Raw genomic sequence first — 24,487 nt, 5'->3', positions numbered from 1 at the left:
CAAATGTATTGTATAAATACATATATTTTAAAGCTCTTGATGGCTGTTAAACTTTGTAATTTTAAATGCTGTTATATTTGAATTTAATCAGTATGTTTCTCCTTGAGATATGATTTAGTATTTTTTTTTTAAAAATTGTCATATTCGTAGTAGCATTGTTTGTAATAGCAAAAGAGTGAAAGAACTAGAATTCCTAATAGAGAATTAATTGATATATTTTTGTATATTCACATAATGGATTTACGCTGCAGTACAAGAGAATTCATGCTAATTCTACATTTCCCACAACATGATGCTGAGTGAGGAGTCAATTACAGTATAAGTTTCAAACATACAAACTAATTTTATGCATTGTTTTTGTATATACTTATGTGGTAAAATCCTGGATGAAAACGATACACTTTAACTTTGGAATACCTCTGCAAAGAAGTAATGCCAGTGGGGGCGAAGGAGAGTAATAAGATTGAGGGGAGGAGTGCAGAGAGGACATTGACTCTATCTGTGATGTTTGTTTTATAAAAAATATTTGGGATCATAGGTAAAAGTTGACATTTGTTAAATTTTAGTATACAAATATTTGTTATATTAGTCTCCATGCCTTTTCTGTATATTTGAAATGTTTCATATAAAAATTGCTTGTGGACACAAGGGAAAATACATTCTTTCAGAGTCAGGAGGAAAAGAACATCAATATTATAAGCAAAATCCAGATAAGCTAGGGTTAATGAGAGTATATTTTTCACTCAGAATTAGAAATAGGCAAGAGTGAATGTGTATATATATATGTTTATTTCTGTACCTTATATTTATTTAAAGTACATTTTATTTGTGGGCAAGTCTTCATAAACGTGTTGTTACAAATTTTTTTTTAGGTGAAAAACAAGCAGCTACTCATGTAAGTCTTGATCAAGAATATGATTCTGAATCCTCTCAGCAGTGGCGAGAACTTGAGGAACAAGTTGTTTCTGTGGTTAACAAAGGAGTAATTCCATCCAATTTTCATCCCACACAATACTGTTTGAACAGTTACTCAGATAATTCAAGATTTCCACTTGCTGTTGTAGAAGGTGATATACTTGAATTTTTGTTTGTTTTTTTTGTTTGTTTGTTTATTTGTTTTACTTACAGCCTGATCAAGATAATTTATTGTTTGGCAAAGATAATTGGTGCTGGGGATGCAAAAATAAATTAGGAACTCGTAATTTACTGAGCTGCATTTATAAAACCAGACAATGCGGACTCTTCTACAACAATTTGCAATGTGATGTTGGAATATAGAAGAGGGAATGGCATCCTTTAGTACAGAGAAATTGGGGAAATCTTTTCAAGGAGGTAATGTAGTATTACAACTGAATCCTTAATACGTGGACATTTATAAGGTGATAAAGGACAGTCTTGGCAGAAATGCAGAGCTATGAAAGCAAGATGCATTTAGAAAATCGAAGCTGAGCATGAGGTGTGATGTTTATTAAAGTTATTAATTGAGGCTTTTTTTTTTTTTTAAAAATAGAACCAATTACAGTGGAAGTGGCTTTTAGAAACCCTTTGAAAGTTCCACTTTTGTTGACTGATTTGTCATTACTTTGGAAGTTTCATCCTAAAGATTTCAGTGAAAAGGATAATGAAGAAGTTAAACAACTAGTAAGTTATTAAAAGGTATTTGTAATTATGTTTCAGTTACAGCCTAACAGATGCTGTAGTAACATTTCAATTTACTCTGTTCAGTGAGCTATACCTCTTTTTGGTTTATTTTTCCTTAGTTATAAAAATTGTGATACGTACTTATTTTTGAAAATTGAAAATACAGAAAAACATAAGGAATAGAAGCGAAACCATCTGTCTTCATAATATTTAGAAATAACCACTTTAACATTTTGTTGTGTATCTTTCCAGTTTTTTTTTTTTGGAGACAGAGTCTTGCACTGTTGCCCAGGCTGGAGTGCAGTGGTGGTGCGATCTCGGCTTACTGCAACCTCTGCCTCCCAGGTTCAAGCGATTCTCCTGCCACAGCCTCCTGAGTAGCTGGGATTATAGGCTTACCCACCACGCCCAGCTAATTTTTGTATTTTTAGTAGAGATGAGGTTTCACCATGTTGTCCACACTGGTCTCCAATTCCAGACGTCATGATCCTCCCGCCTCAGCCTCCCAAAGTGCTGGGATTACAGGCATGAGCCACCGCACCAGGCTTCCAGTTATTTTCATTTGTATGTTTTTCCCACATATTTGGGATTCCTTCATGCTATGTATGTTGCTTTTTACATTCTGTGTTTTATAGGCATATTCTGATATCAAAGTGACTTAATATTTTATTTTTGCATAATATTACATCATATGGGTGATTCATAAACTATTTTACTATCTTTGGTAGTTTTTTTTGGAAGGTTCCATTTGTTGACTATCATAGTAATTCTGTGGTGCACATTTTTGTGCGTGGCTTTTTACCTTTAGATTATTTCTGTGGGGAAGATACCAGGGCATGAAGTGAAGATTTTAGGGAAAAGTATTTTAGTGCCCTGCTGGTTTCACAAAAGTTCATACCAATGAGCTTCTTACTAAGCAGCATATGGGTTTGGGTGTCTCATCTTTATGACAGTAAGCAGTATTACTTAAAAACTTTATTGATTTGATATTTTAAAAATGCCATCTTAACTTTTATTTTCCATTTCATTGATTGCTGGTGAAGTTGAACTCTTGTATTTGTTTTTCCTCTTTTGTGAATTGTCTATTCAGAACTTCATTTGTATTTTTTCTTTTCATTTCAATGTCTAATAAGTCTTTTATATATTTAAGATACTTAATTTTGAAGCAGAAATGATCTGGCCAAGTAGTTTATTAATATCCAACTGACTATAAATGAAATAACTTGGACAAATATATATATATACACACACACACATATATTTAACTACTAATTTATTAGTTTATTCATCAGTATCTGTTATATAACTTGCTTTTTTTTAATACTACCTTGCTAAATGCTTTAATAATGTGGCAAAAAATAAAGGGGGCGAGATCTTGGAACTGGGAAATACCCCAGCATTTTAGTGCTCAAGTGTTTTGATTTTTTAAAGATTGCCTTATTTTATTTTAAGTCTTGCTTTAGCCTAGGCAACATAGTGAGACCCCCATCTCTACAAAAAATTTAAAAATTAGCCAGATGTGGTGATACACATCTATAGTCCCAGCTACCCAGGAGGCTGAGGTGGGAGGATTGCTTGAGTCTGGGAACTTGAGGCTGCAGTGAGCTGAGGTCATGCCATTGTACTCCAGCCTGGGAAACAGAGCAAGATCTTGTCTCAAAAAAAACACACAAAAAACAAATAACAAACAATAAAATTAAATAAATAAATAAATAAGTCTTGCTGGTTAAATTTGTTGAAGATATTTTGTATTATTTATATTCATTGTTAATAATTTGAATGACTGAGATTTCCCGGACTGTATTCTGACTTGAATTTTAGCAACTTCTGCAATTTTCTAATGTTTTGGATGCCTGGAATACTCATTAGAAGAGTATGAACAATTACACTTGGAAACGTTTTTAAAAAGATTTGTTAGCTTTTTAAGTATATTAGTTTATTCAATATGGGAGATTTGAAAGGAGGTTTAAAGTTAAGTGAATATTTTCATTTTGTATAATGAAGTATTTCTTAAAATAATATTTTTCTATAAATTTCAAACTCTTTGGATTTTTTCGTGACTAAGAAATGAAGAAATTGACTAAGATGGTGATGGACTAAGATGCCGAACTGGAATGTAGGGAGTTTTTTGTTTCTTGTGCTAAATGATGTCATAGTAAAAGTATAATAGTGTTTATGAGGATCAGGTTTATCGCCAGTATGAGGCAGTTAGCTCTGCTTTGCTACATGACCAGAGAAATGTCATTGCTTTAGGGGAAACAGGCCTTTTTCGCCTCTCTTCCACTGCTCTTTTTGTCCACCTGTCTGCCTTTATCGTGCTTAGCCCACCATTACCTTTTCTATGTAATTGACCAATTTTGAAAAAGAGGCTGGTCAGAGCAAAAGAAGAAATTTGCTATTATTGTAAGATTAAATTAAATGACCATTTTGGCCATTGTTGACTATGAGCAACTAGGTATTTTCTCTCAGGATTTTATTATCTTGGTGGCGGCATCTTTGATATGCTCCCCCGTTTTGAAACAGAGTCTCGCTGTGTCGCCCAGGCTGGAGTGCAGTGGCACCGTCTTGGCTCACTGCAACCTCCACCTCCCAGGTTCAAGTGATTCTCCTGCCTCAGCCTCCTGAGTAGGTTAGATTACAGGTCTGTGGATAGTGGCATCTTTGAATCGATTGCTTATCCTTCTCAGTTGAGTTGGACTGAACAAAATGAAAAAAATATATATTGAGTGCCTACTATAGCCTGGGTCTACTCCAGGGGTGGAAATAAAAACATTTTGTGTAGAGCTCAGCATGTGGTAAAAAACCTAGTAAATGCAGACTTCAATTAGTGTTATTGTTTCAAAGTATTGATATATAGGAGTGTTAATCTGATATTTTGCTCATTAGAATGTATAATTTATGAAATTTATTTTTTAGGTTACAAGTGAACCTGAAATGATTGGAACTGAAGTTATTTCAGAGTTCTTAATTAATGGCGAAGAATCAAAAGTGGTAATTATTTTATTTCTCTGCTTTATGCATTTCTGAAAGTAAGATGAAAACAAATTTTTAAATCTTTATTCAGTTTATTTTATATTCTAGTTTTCTTAAGAACTAAAATTTGGAAGATGAGGAAATAGGAATTGCTCAGGAGGAAATTGGTGATTTGCAGTGGTCTTCGATTTGTTAGTTTCCTGAGAAGCCTGTTGCTTTCTCCTTGATGTCCTGTTTATGAAAAGTTATTATTGAGGGTTTAGGCCTATAATTGTTAAATTTAGAGATTTTCTTTTGAAGAGGATGCTTTTCATAAATTAATTGGCATTTTAAAAGTTTAGGTCATGAGTTTATGTTTTTGCAACATTATAGAATTAGGTATTGTGCTATTTAAGATATTATGAAAGCATAATAAGAGTGACTTAAATATCTCCACAGGCAAGACTAAAGCTCTTTCCCCATCACATAGGGGAGCTGCATATTCTGGGAGTTGTTTATAATCTTGGCACTATTCAGGGCTCTATGACAGTAGATGGCATTGGTGCTCTTCCCGGATGTCACACAGGTAAAGGCTATAGCATTGGTAAACAATTAGAAAACTTTCTTAAATCATTCTATAGAATAAAATGAACAAAAACCTGGTATTTTCTAAATAGGTTTAATGTATCGTTAAATAAAGGCATTTAGCCAGATCTAAGAATGACAAATTTAGATTATTTTAACTTCTGACATCATCTCTAGTGTCAAAAATAAACAACTTGATTCCCTTCTGATATGTTTTCTTTTGTTAATTTTTAGACTGTATGCATTTTTTTCTGTTATTGATCCAAATTTAGTAAATTCTAACTGAATAAATTCTAACCATTGATCGTCTGCTGCAAATATAAAACCCATCTTAATATGTTCTATTTTTTGAATATTTCCTTTTTATAAAACCTGGAACAAATTAAAGACCTATATTTCCACATTGTTGGATATTAAATACCTTAAGTTATATCTTCTGTCTTGAAAAAAGAGTAGGGCTTTAGTGTTAATCTGATATTCTTTGTGCACTATGCAGTATGTTCTACACATTTTTGAAGGGTAAAACTACACAGTATGTGCATTTAACATAGTTTTCTTTGTTTTTTAAACTCAGGGGACCCTTCGCGATTTAACATTACCATGTAATTACTGTATGTAGTTAAATTTGAGTTTAAGTTGGAAAAGTGCTAGGAGACGGAGTTTACCATGAAACTTCCTACTTCTGGCTCTTCATTTTAATAGATATGTCTTATTTTATAACAAATAGTCCTTGACAAACATGAATTTAGCATTTACAAAAGCTGATTATTAACATTGAGAAAGTGGGAACACGGAAAATTCGTTGGTTCTTTAGACTTTCATTTAAATATACTTGCCTGGATATCTAGGATAATTCAGTACATCATTTAAGAAAAATAAGTGAAATGAATCCATAGAAACTAAAACATTTTACTAAAGAAAAAAATTTGCACTAAAATTGAGTAAGGTAGTCTGCATTTTAGTACTGTATTTGTATTTTTTGGTTGACAAGTACCAGACAAGGTTTATTTGTAATTTATATAATTTATAATTTAAATTATTTATAATTTAAAAATGCTAATTTATTGCATTTTTAAAGCAAGATAACTGGATATTAAGAGCTTTTTGACTCTCCTTTCTTTTCACACTTGTACATAACTAGGATCTTAATCTAGTACACAAATTTATGGTTGTCAGTAAAATGGTAGTTTTATTTAAGGCACCAAATATATGCATTAAAATACTTTATATGTTAATGTATAATATTAATGGGAAGAGACTCTGAATTAACTGTTAAAATCCTATCTTCTAAGCAGAGTTTTCATGATTTAGTGTAGCTCATTATTATGTAAAATGCTAATAAGGATTTCGGTCACATGAAGTGTGGGAATCAATATATTTTATATCTGATTTGAGATTATTACAGTGACTTTCAGCACATTAAAGGCTTTAAGTAGTCCTGCATGAAAGATAGTTATTATACTCTAAGTTTTTTCACACATATATGCACTACATGGAAGCTTTTGGGAAAAATTTCACATGAATATTAAATAAGTTTAATTTTGAGAAAACTATGCTATATTTAATTTTCTTTGTGCAGTCTCTTGAGAAGATTCAGTTATTTATATTCCAGAAATAATTCAAATTAGTGTATATATTTGAATATGAGTGAAAGTAAAAAGTTGACCTTTTCATTGCTTTCCACTTCTTTTCTTTGTGAATAGATATCCATTCTCATGGCCTAAATTAAATTATTGGGCCTAAGATAGTTATTCTCTCAGGTTTTGTTAGTTAATAGGCACATGGTTAAATACAGATTTCAGAGGACTTCCTGTTGAGTAATGTGTAGTCTTTTTTGCAAAGTAAATCTAAAACCAAGTGAGAAATTAAGTAGCATACCTTAGTTGGTGTTAAACATGAGATGAAAATCTATTAAATTCCTTGATTAATCATGTTAATCAAAATTGTCTAGAATTTTTCTAGAAATAATCTGAAACTTACAGTATTCACATATTCAAGTTAAATTGATGTCAGTTAACATACCAAATTATTTTAGGGCATTGATTTTTTTTTTATTTCAGGAAAATATTCCTTGAGTATGTCAGTCCGAGGGAAGCAGGATTTAGAAATTCAAGGTCCTCGACTTAACAACACAAAAGAAGAGAAAACATCTGTTAAATATGGCCCTGATCGACGTTTAGATCCCATAATCACAGAAGAAATGCCACTGTTAGAGGTATTTCACTTTTTAAAAATTTTGCGGACTTAATGTATCTATATGAGCAAATATTCTGAGTAAATTAATTTTAGGCTCTGAGGTTTTTGATACTACATTGAACTATACTTTTAAATTATCATTAAACTAGTGTTAAATATATTTAATTCACAATGTAAGACAATCATGCAAATTGCCATTAAGTCATAGCCGGGCTATAAGATATAATCCTCAAAATATTAATGGAAATTGGGAAAAATACTTCTAAAAAAAAAACTCTGGCTATTTTAAAAATCAGTGACTCTTTTTCATAAGTTATGAAAAATAATTTGTGAATGAATGCTTATAAAAAAACTTAAGCAACATAGAAGTGTCTGAATAAAAAGCAGTGTTTCTTCACCTTCTTCTTATCTTCACCTTCTTATCCCATCCTGTGCTACTTTTATACCATACAAATTAAAAGTTGCAAAAGATAGAAACTATTGCTAGGTAGTATAGCCAGAGAAAGAGAAATGTATTATTTAGTTGAAGGACCTTGTTCTATAATACTAAAGTATTACCATATTTTATATTTTATAGAACATATATATTATATAATATAAAATATATATTTTTATGTTTTATAGAACATATACTTTATTATTATAATTTTATTATATTAAAGTATTATAATATGTTCTGTAATACTTTCGTATTATAATACTAAACAAGAAGTGGCAGAAGCTCCAGGGAATTTAAGAGCAAATGTTTTTAAGCCTCCAGAAAGCATTGCTTTTGATATAACCCTAGTCCAGCAACTTTCAATCTTTGTGTCACTTCAAATTTCAAGTTTCTAGAGGAAAGATGTGGTCCACTTTGGATCAGGCTTATACCTGAGGAGCAGGGCAAAGGTGGTAGGGTCATGTAATGTAAGGGTGGACACTAAAAAGAGGCACTTCCTCTCACATCCTAAAGAGTTATTCTATCTAGTAGGGAATTTACAAGGATAGTAACCTACCTCCAAAAGTGCCAGTGATACTAAATTGCTGTTTATCTTTTCAGACCTTGCATTGTCCACTTATATATAGTTGTAATAATTATAAGTGGAATCATACTATACATGTTTATCCTGTACTTGCTTTTTGTCTTTAACAGCATAACTCAGTCTTCTTTTTAACCATTAAATATGGTATTCTTTTATTTGGATATACTGTAATATATTTTCATGCTCTTAATGGGTTTACTTCTAGTTTTTCATCAGTACAGACAATTTTGCAGTAAATATCATTATGTATATATTTTGTCCATGTTCTAGATTTGACTAGACTTTAAAAATGGAATTACTGGGTGGAGAGATATATACATTTTAAATTTTGCAATATATACTACAAAATAACCTTCAGCAAAGCTATAGTAAATTGCACTTTTCTTCAGAGTGAGAGTGCTTGTTGCCTCACATCTGTGCCATTCTGGATAATACCAGTTTTTGTTTTTTAATGTTTGCAAATCAGATTGAAAAATGACGGTTTTATTTACATTTCTCTGATAACTGATAGGGTTGATCAGTGTTTTTTTTGTCTGTGTGACTTTTTTCCCCTCCATGTGTTCATATGATTGCCTGCTTATACTCTTTTTTTTTTGGAGACCGAGTCTGGCTCTGTCACCCAGGCTGGAGTGCAGTGGCAGGATCTCGACTCACTGAAATCTCTATCTCCCAGGTTCAAGCAATTCTCCTGCCTCAGCCTCCTGAGTAGCTGGGACTAAAGGTGCCAGCATGCACCGGCTAATTTTTTGTATTTTTGGTAGAGACGGGGTTTCACCGTGTTAGCCAGGGTGGTCTTGATCTCCTGACCTCGTGATCCACCCACCTCGGCCTCCCAAAGTGCTGGGAACTCTTTTAATTGGATGTTATTTCTTCTTAGTGGATGATTTTTATGATAGTAATCCTATACATGTAGTGGTGATATAGGTAACATACTCAAGAAAATGGTGATGGGTGGTGTGTGCTGAGAGGTGAGTATTGCTGAACTACCTGTATTCTGTCCACATTTAACCCTTGCTTAATTATGATGCATGTAAAGAATTTTGTAGGGCAATAAAAAAAAAACTTATAGACTGACCCAAGTGCCAGTTTCTGGTTGTCAAGAGATAAGGCTCGAACTTTGTTTTTTAGTTCCAGTACCATTAATAGAATGTGGACAACTCATTGTGCCATCTTTCTATTATATTCTGAAAGTATCCATACCAGGTTCTCTTTTGGATGCAGTCTACTCTGTTTGATAATATTTCCTTATTTCTTTCTGTGTCAGTACTATACTGTTGTTTTATCATTTTTTTAAAATCTGGCAAGCCAAGTCCCTTTTATAATCTTTAATTTTTTTTCATTTTTCTTATACTTGTGCCATTTTTGTCCAAGCTTTTCAAGTTTCCACAATAATTTTGATTAGAATTGCATTGGTAAAGCCTAGGAGTTAAAAAACTGATGATGAATTGAAATGAGTTAAGATCCAAATGTTATTTTAGGGCTATTCACCATTATTGTTTAAAAATCATGAACCAGGTCGGGCGTGGTGGCCCATGCCTGTAATCTGAGCACTTTGGGAGGCTGAGGTGGGTGGATCACGAGGTCGGGAGATCAAGACCATCCTGGCTAACACGGTGAAACTCCGTCTCTACTAGAAATACAAAAAAAAAATTAGCTGGGCGTGGTGGCGGGAGCCTGTAGTCCCAGCTACTCAGGAGGCCGAGGCAGGAGAATGGCGTGAACCCGGGAGGCAGAACTTGCAGTGAACTGAGATCCTGCCACTGCACTCCAGCCTGGGCAACAGAGCAAGACTCTGTCTCAAAAAAAAAAAAAAAAGTCATTAAGTAATGAACGTTTTGTTTGGAATTATATATGTAAAAATTTGTTAGAGCTTACTTTCAGATAGGAAGATTCTGATCTGTGTAGTCAAAATAAATCAGTGTAAGACACCAAAATATACTGTTTTTAATGATTCTGCTAGTTGCTAGCTTATGATTTTTTTCTCTCCCCCCCCCCCCCCCCCCCGCTTTTTTGGAGACAGAATTGCTCTGTCAACCAGGCTGAAGTGCAGTGGCATGATCTCTGATCACTGCAGCCTTGGCTTGCTGGGCTCAAGTGATTTTTCTGAATAGCTGGGACTACAGGTGGATGCCACCACACCTGGCTAATTTTTTTGTGTTTTTTGTAGGGACGGGTTTCACTGTGTTGCTCAGGCTGGTCTCAAACTCCTAAGCTCAAGCGATCCACCCACCTCTGCTTCCCAAAGTGCTGCAGTTATAGGCATGAGCAACCATGCCCAGCACCTACGATTTTCAATAAGCCATATCATTTAAGTATCCTTCAGTTATTAAGATTGTTAAATGTACAGATGGTTTTTAATTGCAGTGCTTCTCAAATAACATATTCCTGTGAATAGAGGTTTACTTTTACATTGTTTAAGCCTCATCCCTAATTATCTGGCCTTCATTTTCTAAATGAAAGTTTTTTCAGTTAGAAAGGAAGGAAACTTAAACCAGATGATATCTTGGATTTTTAACTCTGTTAAACTTAACAGTCTTTATATTTACATTCATCTGGTTTTTGATATTGCTAGGTCTGTATTTAACTTTGCTTCTCGCATATCACAATTTTAGAAAAATTTTGTTATAGAGGCAGTTCTTGAAGAGGGTATTTTAGAGCAGAGGGCCTCTTATTCTACATAATAACAAAAATGGTGTTTGGTTGATGAAACGAAGCTTGTAAAATGAAGAACAAAAAAATTGGTAGATCCATACCCTAAACATTTTACCTTAATTTAAAACATACTGTTGTACATTTATTCACCATTTCTGGGGGGATGGATTTAGAGCAGAGACCTTTTCTATGAGTGTTGGTATGGGTTTCCTGATAGGAGTTTCATCTTGTTTCATGCATTAAACTACATCCATAAGTTGCACCTTAAGTTTCCAGTTTTGGTTTCTTCAGAGTCAGAATCTGGACAATTTGCCAAATAATCTAAATACTGTGTATGTCTAGATTTTTATCTACAGATAAAAGCTATACTTTCAGCTACAGATGAAAGCAGTTTACACAATACTTAATTTATGTAAACAAGTTTGGGAATAGATAGTGACTCTTGAAAGGAGAATATGATGGGCACTATAGAAAGCCTAAAGCCACTGATGTTCAGTTCCATAAACATCACTCAGTATTTTCTAGTAAGAGAATAGAGAATTTGGTTAATTCAACAAGGTAGTATGATTATGATGGAAGTCAGCTAATAGGCCATTTATTGTATTTGGACAATGGAAGACATCAAAACTGGTGAAAAAATTTGTAGAATATTCCTGTGCCTAATATGTCAGAAATATTTTATGGAATTTGAGATGTTTGTGAATAGTAGAAGTAGTTACCCATCTATACTGTCTGATGAAATAATCTGTAACAATATATATTTATCAAACGGGTGAGAATGAAAGTTCCTGTAGCTCATTGAGAGAAGATAAGAATAAGAGTCATTTGCATACTACTATGTGTATAGCATACTGAACTCAAACAATGAGCTATGTGGATTAGAAATCTTTCCCCCTAAATCTTTTTTTTTTTTTTTTTAAATACAGTTGTTTCTGTTAGGAATAATTTTAACATGTAGAGAAGCAAAGCACAAACTCCTTTAATTTCTCACTGCATAAGTACTGTTTTATATATATATGTATCATTCAGCTAGACCATTTGATTTATATCTAGTCATTTTCTGTTACAGATAAAGCCACAATGAACAATCCTAAGCATGTCATTTTGTACTCACACACATATATCTTTAGGATAAATTAGAAGTGAGATAGTGAGTTCTTGGTCTTGTTTTCCATTTATATTTGAAGCTATCACAAATATCAACTATTTAAAAGGATTTTCAGCAACTGAGTATTTGAAGTAAAGGCTAAATGTTCTTGTTCTTTTTTTTTTTTTGAGACGGAGTCTTGCTCTGTCACCCAGGCTGGAGTGCAGTGGCACAATCTTGGCTCACTGCAACCTCTGCCTCCCAGGTTCAAGCGATTCTCTTGCTTCAGCCTCCTGAGTAGCTGGAATTATAGGCGCGCACCACCATGCCCGGCTAATTTTTGTATTTTTAGTAGAGATGGGGCTTCACCATGTTGGTCAGGCTGGTCTCAAACTCCTGACCTTGTGATCTGCCCACCTCCCAAAGTGCTGGGATTACAGGTGTGAGCCCCTGCGCCTGGCCTTGTTCTTCTTAAAGAGTCAAAATAGTATATTTAGTAAACCTGTGTTCTGAAGGAACATGTGATCCTATACATAGTTGGTACCACTGGTCTTTTATGTGTTCTGTCACTGTTACCATTTTACCAATGCTGTAACCTTCTTGATGGTATCTAGGTGTCTGTATGTATTTTAGTGTGTTTTTACACACTAAATACTCTATTTCACTTTTTATTAATGCAGCTGCGTTGGATGTAATAACTCAAAAGTAATAATTCCTCCATAAGTTTTAGCTTGACTATAAGCTTATTTGACACTGACTAATCAGTACAGAGAATCAGTGTCTTCAGTATAATGCTATGTCTAGCTTATTTTCTTATCCTATTAAACCTGTATGTGAAATTTCTACATTAATCCCTTGTTTTCTCATTTATTTTTAAAGCTTCTGATGTCCCCAGATTTCATCTGATTTTTTTTTTTCTTTTTAAGAATATGGCCATAATGAAGTCCCACTCACATTTAGATTCAAAACATATTTTCACTGGAATTTCATGAAGTGACTGCCAGCCATAACTATTAGAATGTTTCACTCATGTTGTTACCTTTATCTTCCTGCTTGCTGTTAGTGTAGTTGTGACATTTAAAGTTTTTTTTTTTTTTTTTTTTGAGATGGGGTCTCACTCTGTCACCCAGGCTGGAGGGCAGTGGCACGATCTTGGCTCACTGCAACTTCCACTTCCTGGGCTCAAGCAGTCCTCCCACCACAGCATCTCCAGTAGCTGGAACCACAGGCGTGCGGATCATTTTTTGTAGTTTTGGTAGAAACAGGGTTTCACTATGTTGCCCAGACTGATTTTGAACTCCTGAGCTCAAGGGTTCCACCGACTCTGGCCTCCCAAAGTGTTGGGGTTACAGGCATGAGCCATGGTGCCCAGCCAGTATACTTAAAAGATCTTTTAAATACAGATAACTTACTGTATGATTTCATTAGCCCGAATTTTCGTCTCTTTAAGCACAAGTCCACAATCCCTCATCTGAAATCTTGAGGCCACATGTGTGTTGGAAATCAATTAAAAAATGTTTTTTTAGATGTGTGTGTGTGAAGTTATGTAAACCCCATTGCTTTGTGGCAGCACCTAGTAATCAAACACAGTAATATTTCTTGAATGAACTATATTAATATCACACTAAATGGGAAAGACTATAAAAAGCCTCTATTAGGTCAGGTTTTGCCCCTACATGAGTTACTAAAAGCCTGAGGTTGGAGTTTTTTGGATTTTAAAATTATGGATATGGAATCATAGATCTGCCCATTCTTTCACTTTAAAACCCATGGTAAATCTGGCATATCTTTTCATCTTAATGATATAGACATAAGTAGTTGAGCTGCTTCTTTAGTTGACAGTTACAAGGGTTATAAAACTGATATTTACTTCATAAAGCCATGTTAAATTACTTTCAACTTTTCTGGTCCATAATCTACCAAGTTGTGAAAGTTTTCACATGTTAGCCCTCTTGTGTACTGATAATATACCTTTAATTCCTAAGTCTAGAATCACTACTGAGTGGCAGAGTAACATTCTTCTGTCTCATCATATTTTCTAAAATGGAGTCATTAACTGCCACATATTCAGGGAGATACCGAAGAATTAATGAAATAACTTGTAAACCTTTAGTTTAAAAAAAAAAAAAAGCATCATTAGAGGTTCAAAATTTTTAACAGACAAATAATAATATTTTTTCCCTCCAATGCAGGTGTTCTTTATACATTTTCCTACAGGGCTCCTCTGTGGAGAAATCCGAAAAGCATATGTAGAATTTGTCAATGTCAGCAAATGTCCACTTACTGGATTGAAGGTTGTTTCTAAACGTCCAGAGTTCTTTACTTTCGGTGGTAATACTGCTGTTCTAACACCACTGAGTCCCTCAGCTTCTGAGAATTGTAGTGCTTACAAGACTGTTGTGACAGATGCTACCTCTGTGTGTACAGCACTCATATCATCAGCTTCTTCTGTAGACTTTGGCATTGGCACAGGAAGTCAACCAGAGGTGATTCCTGTTCCCCTTCCTGACACTGTTCTTCTACCTGGAGCCTCAGTGCAGCTGCCGATGTGGTTACGTGGGCCTGATGAAGAAGGTGTCCATGAAATTAACTTTTTGTTTTACTATGAAAGTGTCAAAAGGCAGCCAAAAATACGGTTAGTATTATAAAACTTGTAAAATTTAACATCTTTGTTTAATGTATATGTGCATATTCAGATAAACATTTTGATATTTACTAACATTAAGAAATTACTCCCTTCCAGATTATGCAAGATATTTATATATGAAATTGTCTCAAATAGAACTATAAGTTCTAGATACCCAAAAATGGAAAAATAAAATTTAACTGCACACATTTTTTGAGTTGCTTCTCTCTATCAACTTCTCAATTGTTTGATACGATTAAGTACTACGGACAGAGCTATCACATAGTAATGAAATTAACAGGTACCATGTATTAAAATAAGGCATCATTTGTATATGAAGACAACCTGCCTAGTCATCTCAGGCATACATTTTTAAGAAAATTGTTGCCGGGCGTGGTGGCTCAAGCCTGTAATCCCAGCACTTTGGGAGGCCGAGACGGGCGGATCACGAGGTCAGGAGATCGAGACCATCCTGGCTAACACGGTGAAACCCCATCTCTACTAAAAAATACAAAAAACTAGCCGGGCAAGGTGGCGGGCGCCTGTAGTCCCAGCTACTCGGGAGGCTGAGGCAGGAGAATGGTGTAAACCCGGGAGGCGGAGCTTGCAGTGAGCTGAGATCCGGCCACTGCACTCTAGCCTGGGCAACAGAGCAAGACTCTGTCTCAAAAAGAAAAAAAGAAAATTGTTTTGTTTTACCTTTTCCCTGGTGTTGCCCCTTGCCGCGCAAGATTGTATGAAAAACAGTACATATTTACAGAAGAGATGATTATGGTGTTACAATAGATGGTCACTGAGGAAATCAAAGCTAGCTGGCTCATCCAGGATCTATGACCTATATTTTGTTCAACAGAGTATTTTCTTTTGATACCTCCATTGTCATTTTTACAAAATTAACTAGGAATAACTTGGGAGGCTGAGGCAGGAGATTCGCTTGAGCCCAGGAAGTCAAGGCTACAGAGAGCCATGTTTATACAGTTGTTCTCCAGCTTGGGCGACAGAGCAAGGCTCCGTCTCAAAAAAAAAAAAAAAAAAAAAATTAGCGTTTGAATATCAAGGGAGGAGTATGCAAGAGAGTAGTAGGTATTATTCCAGGGAGCGGCTGTATATATTTAATTTGTAAAGATTTACAGGTTAGAGAACATAAACTGAATGTAGTTAGTTCAGCCACAGTGTAAAATTTTTGTAAAAGAAGAGGAAGAAACCTTTGAAATGTAAAGCTTATATGGTGAGGAGTTTTGAATACCAGGTTAAAATTCGAATTTTATTTGGTAGTCATTCAGTAGCTTCAGAACCACTATTAGAAGCAAGGCTGGGCACAGTGGCTCACACCTATAATCCCAACACTTTGGGAAGCTGAGGTGGGCAGATCACTTAAGGTCAGGAGTTCGAGACCAGCCTGACCAATATGGCGAAACCCCATCTCTACTCAAAATACAAAAATTATCGGGTGTGGTGGTACACGCTTATAATCCCAGCTACTCAGTAGGCTGAGGCAGGAGAATCGTTTGAACTGGGAGGCAGAGGTCGCAGTGAGCTGAGATAACCCTACTGTACTCCCACCTGGGTGACAAAGTAAGACTCCATCCCCCCAAAAACACAATCAGAACATTACCATATGAAGATTATTTTTATGTGTTATACAGATGAATTTGATAAGCAGGGCAAAAACTGTTTTTTGGTTTTTTTTTGGTTTTTTTTTGTTTTTTTTGAGACGGAGTCTTGCTCTGTTGCCCAGGCTGGAGTGCAGTGGCATGATGTAGGCTCACTGCAAACTCCACTTTCCGGGTTCACGCCATTCTCCTGCCTCAGCCTCCCGAGTAGCTGGGACTACAGGTGCCCGCCACCATGCCCAGCTAATTTTTTTGTAGTTTTAGTAGAGATGGGGTTTCACTGTTTTAGTCAGGATGGTCTCGATCTCCTGACCTCGTGATCTGCCCGTCTCGGCCTCCCAAAGTGCTGGGATTACAGGCGTGAGCCACCATTCCTGGCCAAGCAAGGCAAAAACTTAGACAGGGAGACTAACAGTTTCCTTCCAAATTGGATAGAAAGAATTGAACTGAAGTTAGGCTATGTAATTTTACTTAATGTATTCTATGGATTTTTAGAGTATAACTCATCCTGAGAGTGATCTGTTTTTAAAATCTTTATTTGGAATTAGATAATTATAACATAGAGACTCTTAGATTAAATGTGTGTTTTTTTGTTTGTTTTGTTTTGTTTTGTTTCAGGCACAGAATATTAAGACACACTGCGATTATTTGTACCAGTCGGTCTTTAAATGTACGGGCCACTGTCTGCAGAAGTAATTCTCTTGAAAATGAAGAAGGCAGAGGAGGCAATATGCTAGTCTTTGTGGATGTGGAAAATACCAATACTGTAAGTTGGTTTAAAACTGAATTTTGTTTTTAATTATATTTGAAGTGTTTCTCTTGTTTTTAGTAGTGGGTCCCCCGCCCCCCCCCCCAGCTTTACAAGACAGCATAAGCTAGGGATTTTAGGAATGTTCATATAGAATAGTACGAATTCATCTTAATTCTTCAATAGATTTGTAATTTTATCCCTTAGCCTCTCTTCAAATAAAAAGATCTGATATTAATATGGTACACACTGATATGCTATATAGTTACATATGCTAGTAATTCATTCTGAAGGATCTCATAAAATGCTTTCTAGGTCTCACCATTGAGATCCATTGGTGTTATTAAATTGTGAGGTTCTGTTAATATATCGCATTCAGATTAACTTGGTAATCTTCACTTGCACATTTCTAACAGTACCATTTCCTTTATATAGTAAATTTCTGAAATATTGCCATTCCTGTTTAGGCACTCTATAAAAATGAATATATATATATATTTTTTTCTTTCGAGACAGGTTCTCACTGTCACCCAGGTTGCTCACTGCAACCTCCGCCTCCTGGGTTCAAATGATTCTCGTGCCTCAGCCTTCCCAAGTAGCTGGGATTATAGGCACGTGCCACCATGCCTGGCTCATTGTTTTGTATTTTTAGTAGAGACAGGGTTTCACCATGTTGGCCAGGCTGTAAAAATGAATTTTCTTGAAGACGAGAGCGTGATCTCTCATGTTTGAAATAGGACCTTAGCATTAGATTGATTCAGTTCAGGTACTTATTTGAAATGTTAATTCTGTAATGTTCTTTATTTCTAACTTCATAAATTTGTAAGGTGTCTGCTTTCTAGGATCTTTAGGGTTAATGTGCTGTACTTTGCTGATCTCCCCCCGAAAATCAATATTTTTATAGTAAGAATGAGAATATTTTAATAATTTCAGATTAGCTTTTATTCAGGAGAATTAAAAAAATACATGCTACTTAAATAATTTCATGTGTGCTGACCATATATTAGGATTCTGTTGTGTGAGTTTTTTGTTGCTTGTTTTTTGCCTAATAAGAATGAGATATCTCAGAAAGAGTAGAGAAATAAAGAGAAAATGCCATAATTTTGATTAAAAATTGACAATTTTTGATCTTTTAAATACTACCAATAGCTCATTGTGATAGACTTTAATAACTCAATGGCTTTCAGTATTTTAAAATGTACCAATGAGTATGTATTATAGTCGAAAATACTTCTTGGAAAAAATGTTGATGTTTCTGAAAATGTTTAGAAAGGGATTTAAATAAGTTTTTTGAAATGTATGTTGTAATTGCATCTTAGTTAGTTGAGATTGACTTTGGTAGCAGTGTCTGAAATTTGTTCTCATCGGAACATTCTGATTTAGTTAGTGCTTCTAAATCCTGAATGACTCTCCTATCTTTTTTTTTGACAGAGTGAAGCAGGTGTTAAGGAATTCCATATAGTGCAAGTATCAAGTAGTAGCAAACACTGGAAGTTACAGAAATCTGTAAATCTTTCTGAAAACAAAGGTTTGTACATTTTTCCTGCTACATAATAAATTTTGAAATTTCATTACTTGGTTTTCCAGAATAGTACCAGAATGTCTTAAGATTATTAGGATTAACTTTTTTAAGCATTAAATTGTGATTTCATTAGTTTACCTAACTATAAATCAAATTACCTATCTTGATCCAGTCTTTCCCATTTTTTTAATTCCCTTCCACATCTCTTGTATTTTCTTCTTTTTGGTTTTTATTGTAAAATCAGTGCTTGGGTACGTGATTACTGTCAAAAATTCAACCAGGGTTGGGCGTGGTGGCTCATGCCTATAATTCCTGCTCTTTGGGAGACCGAGGCGGGCGGATCACTTGTGGTCAGCAGTTTGAAACCAGCCTGGCCAACATGGCGAAACCCTGTCTCTACTAAAACTACAAAAATCAGCTGGGTGTGGTGGCAGGTGCCTGTAATCCCAGCTACTCGGGAGGCTAAGGCAGGAAAATTGCTTGAACCTGGGAGGCAGAGGGTGCAGTGAGCTGAGATCATGCCACTGCACTGCAGCCTGGGCAACAGAGTAAGACTCTGTCTCAAAAAAAAAAAAAAAAAATACAAACAACTGGTACAAAAATATATAGACTAGAATATGGAATTTTCTTTTTGTTTCCTTTACCACTGGTGGGTTTATCTGTGAATAGCCTTACCTACGTACTGACTGGCTGTTCTGTGAATTGTCATGTTTATATAACATTCAAACGAAAGAATGTGTACCAGAAATATACTTGAAGTACCATTTTAGAAGTGCCTGCAATTGTGGGAAAACATATTGTAGAGTGTGTTCATATAGTAATATTGGTATAAATCATGCATATGAAACATACTGAAAGGAAATTAAGAAATGATAGAGTGGCAGGATTATGGGCTTTCCAGTCCCCGTGTTCTGATCTTTCAAACTTTCTGTTTATCTGAAATGTTGCACATATGAATACATATATATATATATGCGCACACATGGATATGTATTTTGAGAAAATTGAAATTTATCCTTTTTAAGACATCACTTCATTGAGATAAAAACAAAGATGTTCTTCATTAAACATTATTTATAATTACGAATTATTTTCCATTTGACCACGGAAGTCTAAATAATGAATTGGGTTTTATCATGTGATGAACTGAGAAACATCTTTGAGATTTCCCTTTTTCTTCCTAGATGCCAAACTTGCCAGTAGGGAGAAGGGAAAGTTTTGCTTTAAGGCAATCAGATGTGAGAAAAAAGAAGGTAAATTCGCTTTACTTTTACACTTTACTGAATGGTCATTTTATATTTTATGCCAATGATATGATTAGTTTGTTTTCCCCTGTTTTTTAGCGGCCACACAGTCCTCTGAAAAATATACCTTTGCAGATATCATCTTTGGAAATGAACAGGTATGCAAGTATGCATAGTAGTGTTTGATGTTAAGTCATAGTTATGGCATGGCTGCCTGTTTTGGCAAGACTTACCGCAGTAGTTCCCAAATTCTTTTTTTTTTTTTGGAGACAAGGTCTTGCTCTGTCGCCCCGGAGTACAGTGGCACGATCACAGCTCACTGCAGCCTTGACCTCCCACCTCAGCCTCCCGAGTAGCTGAGACTACAGGCATCAGCCGTCTCACCTGGCTAGTTTTTTAAAATTTTTTATAGAGACCGGGGTCTCACTATGTTGCTCAGGCTTGTCTCCAGCTCTTGAGCTCAAGCGATCTGCCTGCCTCAACCTCCCAAAGTGCTAGGATTACAGGTGTGAGTCACTGCACCCAGCCTCCCCAGACTTCTTTGGAGGATAAACATCTCAACTTTATTGAGTTTTGCAACCTGCCTTCAATCCCCAAAACAGACCAAAAATGTTTATGGACTACACCATTTTAAGTAGTTATTTAAAATTAACTTTCTTTTGAGAATATCATATGAAATAAGTATAGTTCTTGGGATTTTTTTTAAGAAAGCAAAATTATATGAGGGAGCTTTTCTATTAGGGAAATTGGTTACAATGGAACATATAGATGATAACCCTCTAAATTTTGGCGTATCATATCATATATTCTGAGACCCAGATAATAAGGTAGATACATAAGGCTCTATTGTGATTATAAAGCTATTACTGTCTAGGTCAGTGATATTCCATCCTAATTATGTATAACAGTTACGTAGAGGGCCAGGTGTGGTGACTCATGCCTGTAATTTCAGCACTTTGGGAGGCTGAGGCAGGAGAATTGCTTGAGGCCAGGAGTTCAAGACCAGACTGGGTATCAGAGACCAAGGCAAGACCCTGTTTCTTTAAAAAAAAAAAAAAAAAAAAGAAAAAAGAAAAAGAGCCTCCTAGAACAGTGGTATTCAAAGTTTTAAAACGTGTACGTATAAGTTATCAGAAATGTTGTTAATATGCGCATTCTGATTCCATAGGACTTGGGTAGAACCTGAGGTTCTCAGTTGTTATAAGCTACTGGGTGAGGTTGACGTTGTTAGCCTGCAGACCATAATTGGACCTAGATTTTGTAAAAATACAGGCTTTGCCTCCCTACCTCTAAAGCTCTGGTTGATTATATCTTGGGTGGACTTTGGGAGTATGCATTTTAAGCTATCCCTGAAGATAATTTGAAGTAGTGGCCTGCTTTGAAAAATGCTGAATCTAGGGTGTAAAAGTTCATATAATTGTGTGCTCTTAGTGGGATGATTTCTTCTTTGTGTTCGTCTCCTTGATAATTCTAAACATCCTTATATTTTTGTACTTTTATCATTTGCTTTCATCTGACTCATCATTACTATCTTTTTACCATTTGAGGAAACAGCTATTTAGAAATATCTCCAAGTTTCAAAAGCTCAGTAATTTCAAAACATGCGTTACTTTCAGAGATACTATGTTTCCTGAATGGTTGAATTAATTTTCAGGATAGTTATTTTTTTTTTTAATTTCTTTAAAAACTTCTAAAATTCCAGAAACATCAGCAGGACTCTTGTATTGTAATTTTTATTGTATTTGTTGTTAAATAATTTAGTGTAAGAGCACTGGCAAAGGCAGAAACAAACACATTTTTCATTTTGATGAATCTGGTTGAATAAATAGAACTTGCCAAGCACTACAGATTAGTGAGAAAACTATGGGGACAGTGTTTTATAAGTTCACTTGTAAGGAGAAAAACGTACATAATTATTAATATTTAATACTTATTTAATAACTTGAAGTTTAACATCTACATAATATATACAGAGCCTGTAGTACAGGAAACCATAAATATAAAGATGTTATTATGTGGCACAATATTCATTAATTAAAGGAAATCCTGTAATTGAGTCCATTTAAAATTCTTATTTCATGCTTTCATTGCTCAAGCATAAAAGTCAAGTTAATGCCAATAATTCTATTCACATTCTGCTTCATTGTGTATTGCCTAGGATTTAAATGAGAAATATTTATGTCATTTTAAAATATGGATTTTCAACATTTCATTTTCTTGGTGATACCCATTCATTCTCCCTAGATAGTTGGAAGGTCAAAGCTAATGTTACGGGAGTTTAGCTTAATTATTTTGGGGTGATGGCTTTAAGATTCAGGGTAACTTGCAGCTGGGCGCAGTGTCTCTCTCACGCCTGCAGTCCCAGCATTTGGGAGGCCGAGGCAGGGGAATGCTTGAGCTCAGTAGTTCAAGACCACCCTGAGTAAAATGGCAAAACTGGCAAAACATTGTCTTTACAAAAATTAGGCGGGTGTGGTGGTGCGCACCTGTAACCTAGCTACTCGGGAGGCTGAGGTGGGAACATTGCTTGGGCCCGGGAGGTGGAGGTTGCAGTGAGCTGAGATCACACCACTGCACTCCAGCCTGGATGACAGAGTAAGACCCTGTATCAAAAAAAAAAAAAAAAAAATTTAGGGTAATTTGTACCAAATCTTTTGAATGTTCAAGTGGCCTCCCTGTATTCAACTACATTGACAAGAATTATTGAATAAGTATTTGGGGTATATATAAGCTATAGAAATATAAATTTTGACAGGATATATCTAATTAAAGCTATGAGTTATACAAAATAAAATTTGATAGAACATAATTAAAAGCATTTATGAAGACAAGTGGTTTTCTTTTAACAGATAATAAGTTCAGCAAGCCCGTGTGCAGACTTCTTTTATCGAAGTTTATCTTCTGAATTGAAAAAACCACAAGCTCACTTGCCTGTGCATACAGAAAAACAGTCAACAGAGGATGCTGTGAGATTGATTCAAAAATGCAGTGAGGTGGATTTGAATATTGTCATATTATGGAAGGTATGTGCTACTAAATTATTTCAGCAAGCCTCACTTGTAGATACTTGAGTCTTAAGCTGAAGAAAAAACGTATATTACTGTTTATATTTTTTATGCGTATCTTTTTTAGTTTCAATATTGAAACTAACCGTTACATGAGTTTTTTTTTTTTGGCCTCAAAAAAGAATTCATTCAAATTAGATAACATTCTTCTGTGTTACTGTTATTTCTGTGTGTTACCGAGAATATTGTAGACATGATAAGCTTTGAAAGCAGATGGTATTAAACTGTTCAGGGCATTTCCATTCTACAGAGGGAAAAATAGCACCAAGAATCTCTGGAAATCCACTACATTGGCTCCAAAAACCATTAATTTTTTGTTATTCATATTTCATATAATCCATTTACCTTCCCTTTTATTAAATTGTTAATTTTTTTGCTGTAGTATTTTTAAAATGACATATTTCATCTGTAAATGCTTCTGTATGTATTTTTCACAGATGAAGACTTTTTTGTTTAATGTAACTGCACAGTATTATCTTTCCCAACCAAATTAATAATTCTTAAATAATTATCTAATTGGTCTGTGTTCAGTTTTTTCCAGATTATTTAAATATACTATTTTACCCTATTAAAAAAAATCAGATTCAAATAAACTTCACACAAGGCAGACCCGAATGAGATTATTTAGACATTAGTATTCCCTAAGGTTAACTAAACTATACTGCAGAGGAGTCTTATTTCTTACATTACACCCTTTTGTATCATATGCATGTACTGCTTATTTTTAAAAATGATTCTACAGTGAAATGAAGGATCTTGTCCAAGAATAATCACTGGAACTTTGTGACAAGGTTTTGATTTTTTGTTGTTTGATACAAGAGCCAGCATAAAGACATGTTCATACTAGGTAATCAATACATGTATTTTAAATTGACTCAGAAGTTTTTATAAAGTGTTCTTTTTTTTTTTAACTAAACCATGTTTTTAAATAAACTTTTTTTTTGAAACCAAGCTGACTTTGCATGTTTCAAATGAAATCTAAATAAATTGATACTTTTGTTGATTATAGAAGAAGTTTTATGTTAAAAAGATCAGTTATACATTATTGGCAAAATCAAATTCTTCTGAACTTTAGAATCATATAAGTGTATAAAGCTCTTTGGTTTACTTCTTCATTCAACAGGTTTATGCCATGTAGCAATCCATAATATTTCTGAGACAAGGTTTTGTATAATATATTCTGTACTCATTGTTAAGTGCATGGTATTCTTTGATGAGGGGAAAAGTGTTATCTTTTAAGAAATGGCCCTGAACCTAAAGCCCACTGCTAGTATCACTAATCACATAAAGAAGAAAGTTATCTAAGATTGTGATGCTCCTTGGCTGGGAAATGGAAGTTTGAATAGATTAAATAATGGGTTATTAAGTTTGGTAGTGGCTAGTACCTTGATAAGTTTATAATTTACTCAATGGAGAAAGTGACTGGCAGATTTTTGTTTGTTTTAGTTAGAGTTCTAGATAATGCAAAAATGATTCATTAGATTAAAGAAAATTTGAAAAGTCATTCAAGTCGTAAGATGCACAGGAAGCATAG

The 24,487-nt window shown here is 34.7% G+C and overlaps 1 protein-coding gene across 1 annotated transcript in view; it reads left to right on the top strand.

Moving 5' to 3' along the window:
• The window catches only part of TRAPPC8 (trafficking protein particle complex 8), a 119,235-nt gene that overhangs the window by 76,114 nt on the left and 18,634 nt on the right, over nt 1-24,487 (top strand). The window contains exons 15-25 of the mRNA XM_025365497.1: nt 873-1,067; nt 1,511-1,641; nt 4,558-4,632; nt 5,053-5,179; nt 7,239-7,393; nt 14,328-14,770; nt 16,993-17,140; nt 18,554-18,650; nt 19,829-19,897; nt 19,988-20,046; nt 22,738-22,911. Coding sequence (XP_025221282.1) covers nt 873-1,067; nt 1,511-1,641; nt 4,558-4,632; nt 5,053-5,179; nt 7,239-7,393; nt 14,328-14,770; nt 16,993-17,140; nt 18,554-18,650; nt 19,829-19,897; nt 19,988-20,046; nt 22,738-22,911 — 1,673 coding nt within the window. The remainder of the gene's footprint in view (nt 1-872; nt 1,068-1,510; nt 1,642-4,557; nt 4,633-5,052; nt 5,180-7,238; nt 7,394-14,327; nt 14,771-16,992; nt 17,141-18,553; nt 18,651-19,828; nt 19,898-19,987; nt 20,047-22,737; nt 22,912-24,487) is intronic.

The sequence above is a fragment of the Theropithecus gelada genome, chromosome 18 (assembly GCF_003255815.1).
Source record: "Theropithecus gelada isolate Dixy chromosome 18, Tgel_1.0, whole genome shotgun sequence".
Classification (NCBI taxonomy): domain Eukaryota; kingdom Metazoa; phylum Chordata; class Mammalia; order Primates; family Cercopithecidae; genus Theropithecus; species Theropithecus gelada.
Note: the sequence above shows the minus strand (reverse complement) of the source record. Positions and strands in the feature narration are given on the sequence as shown.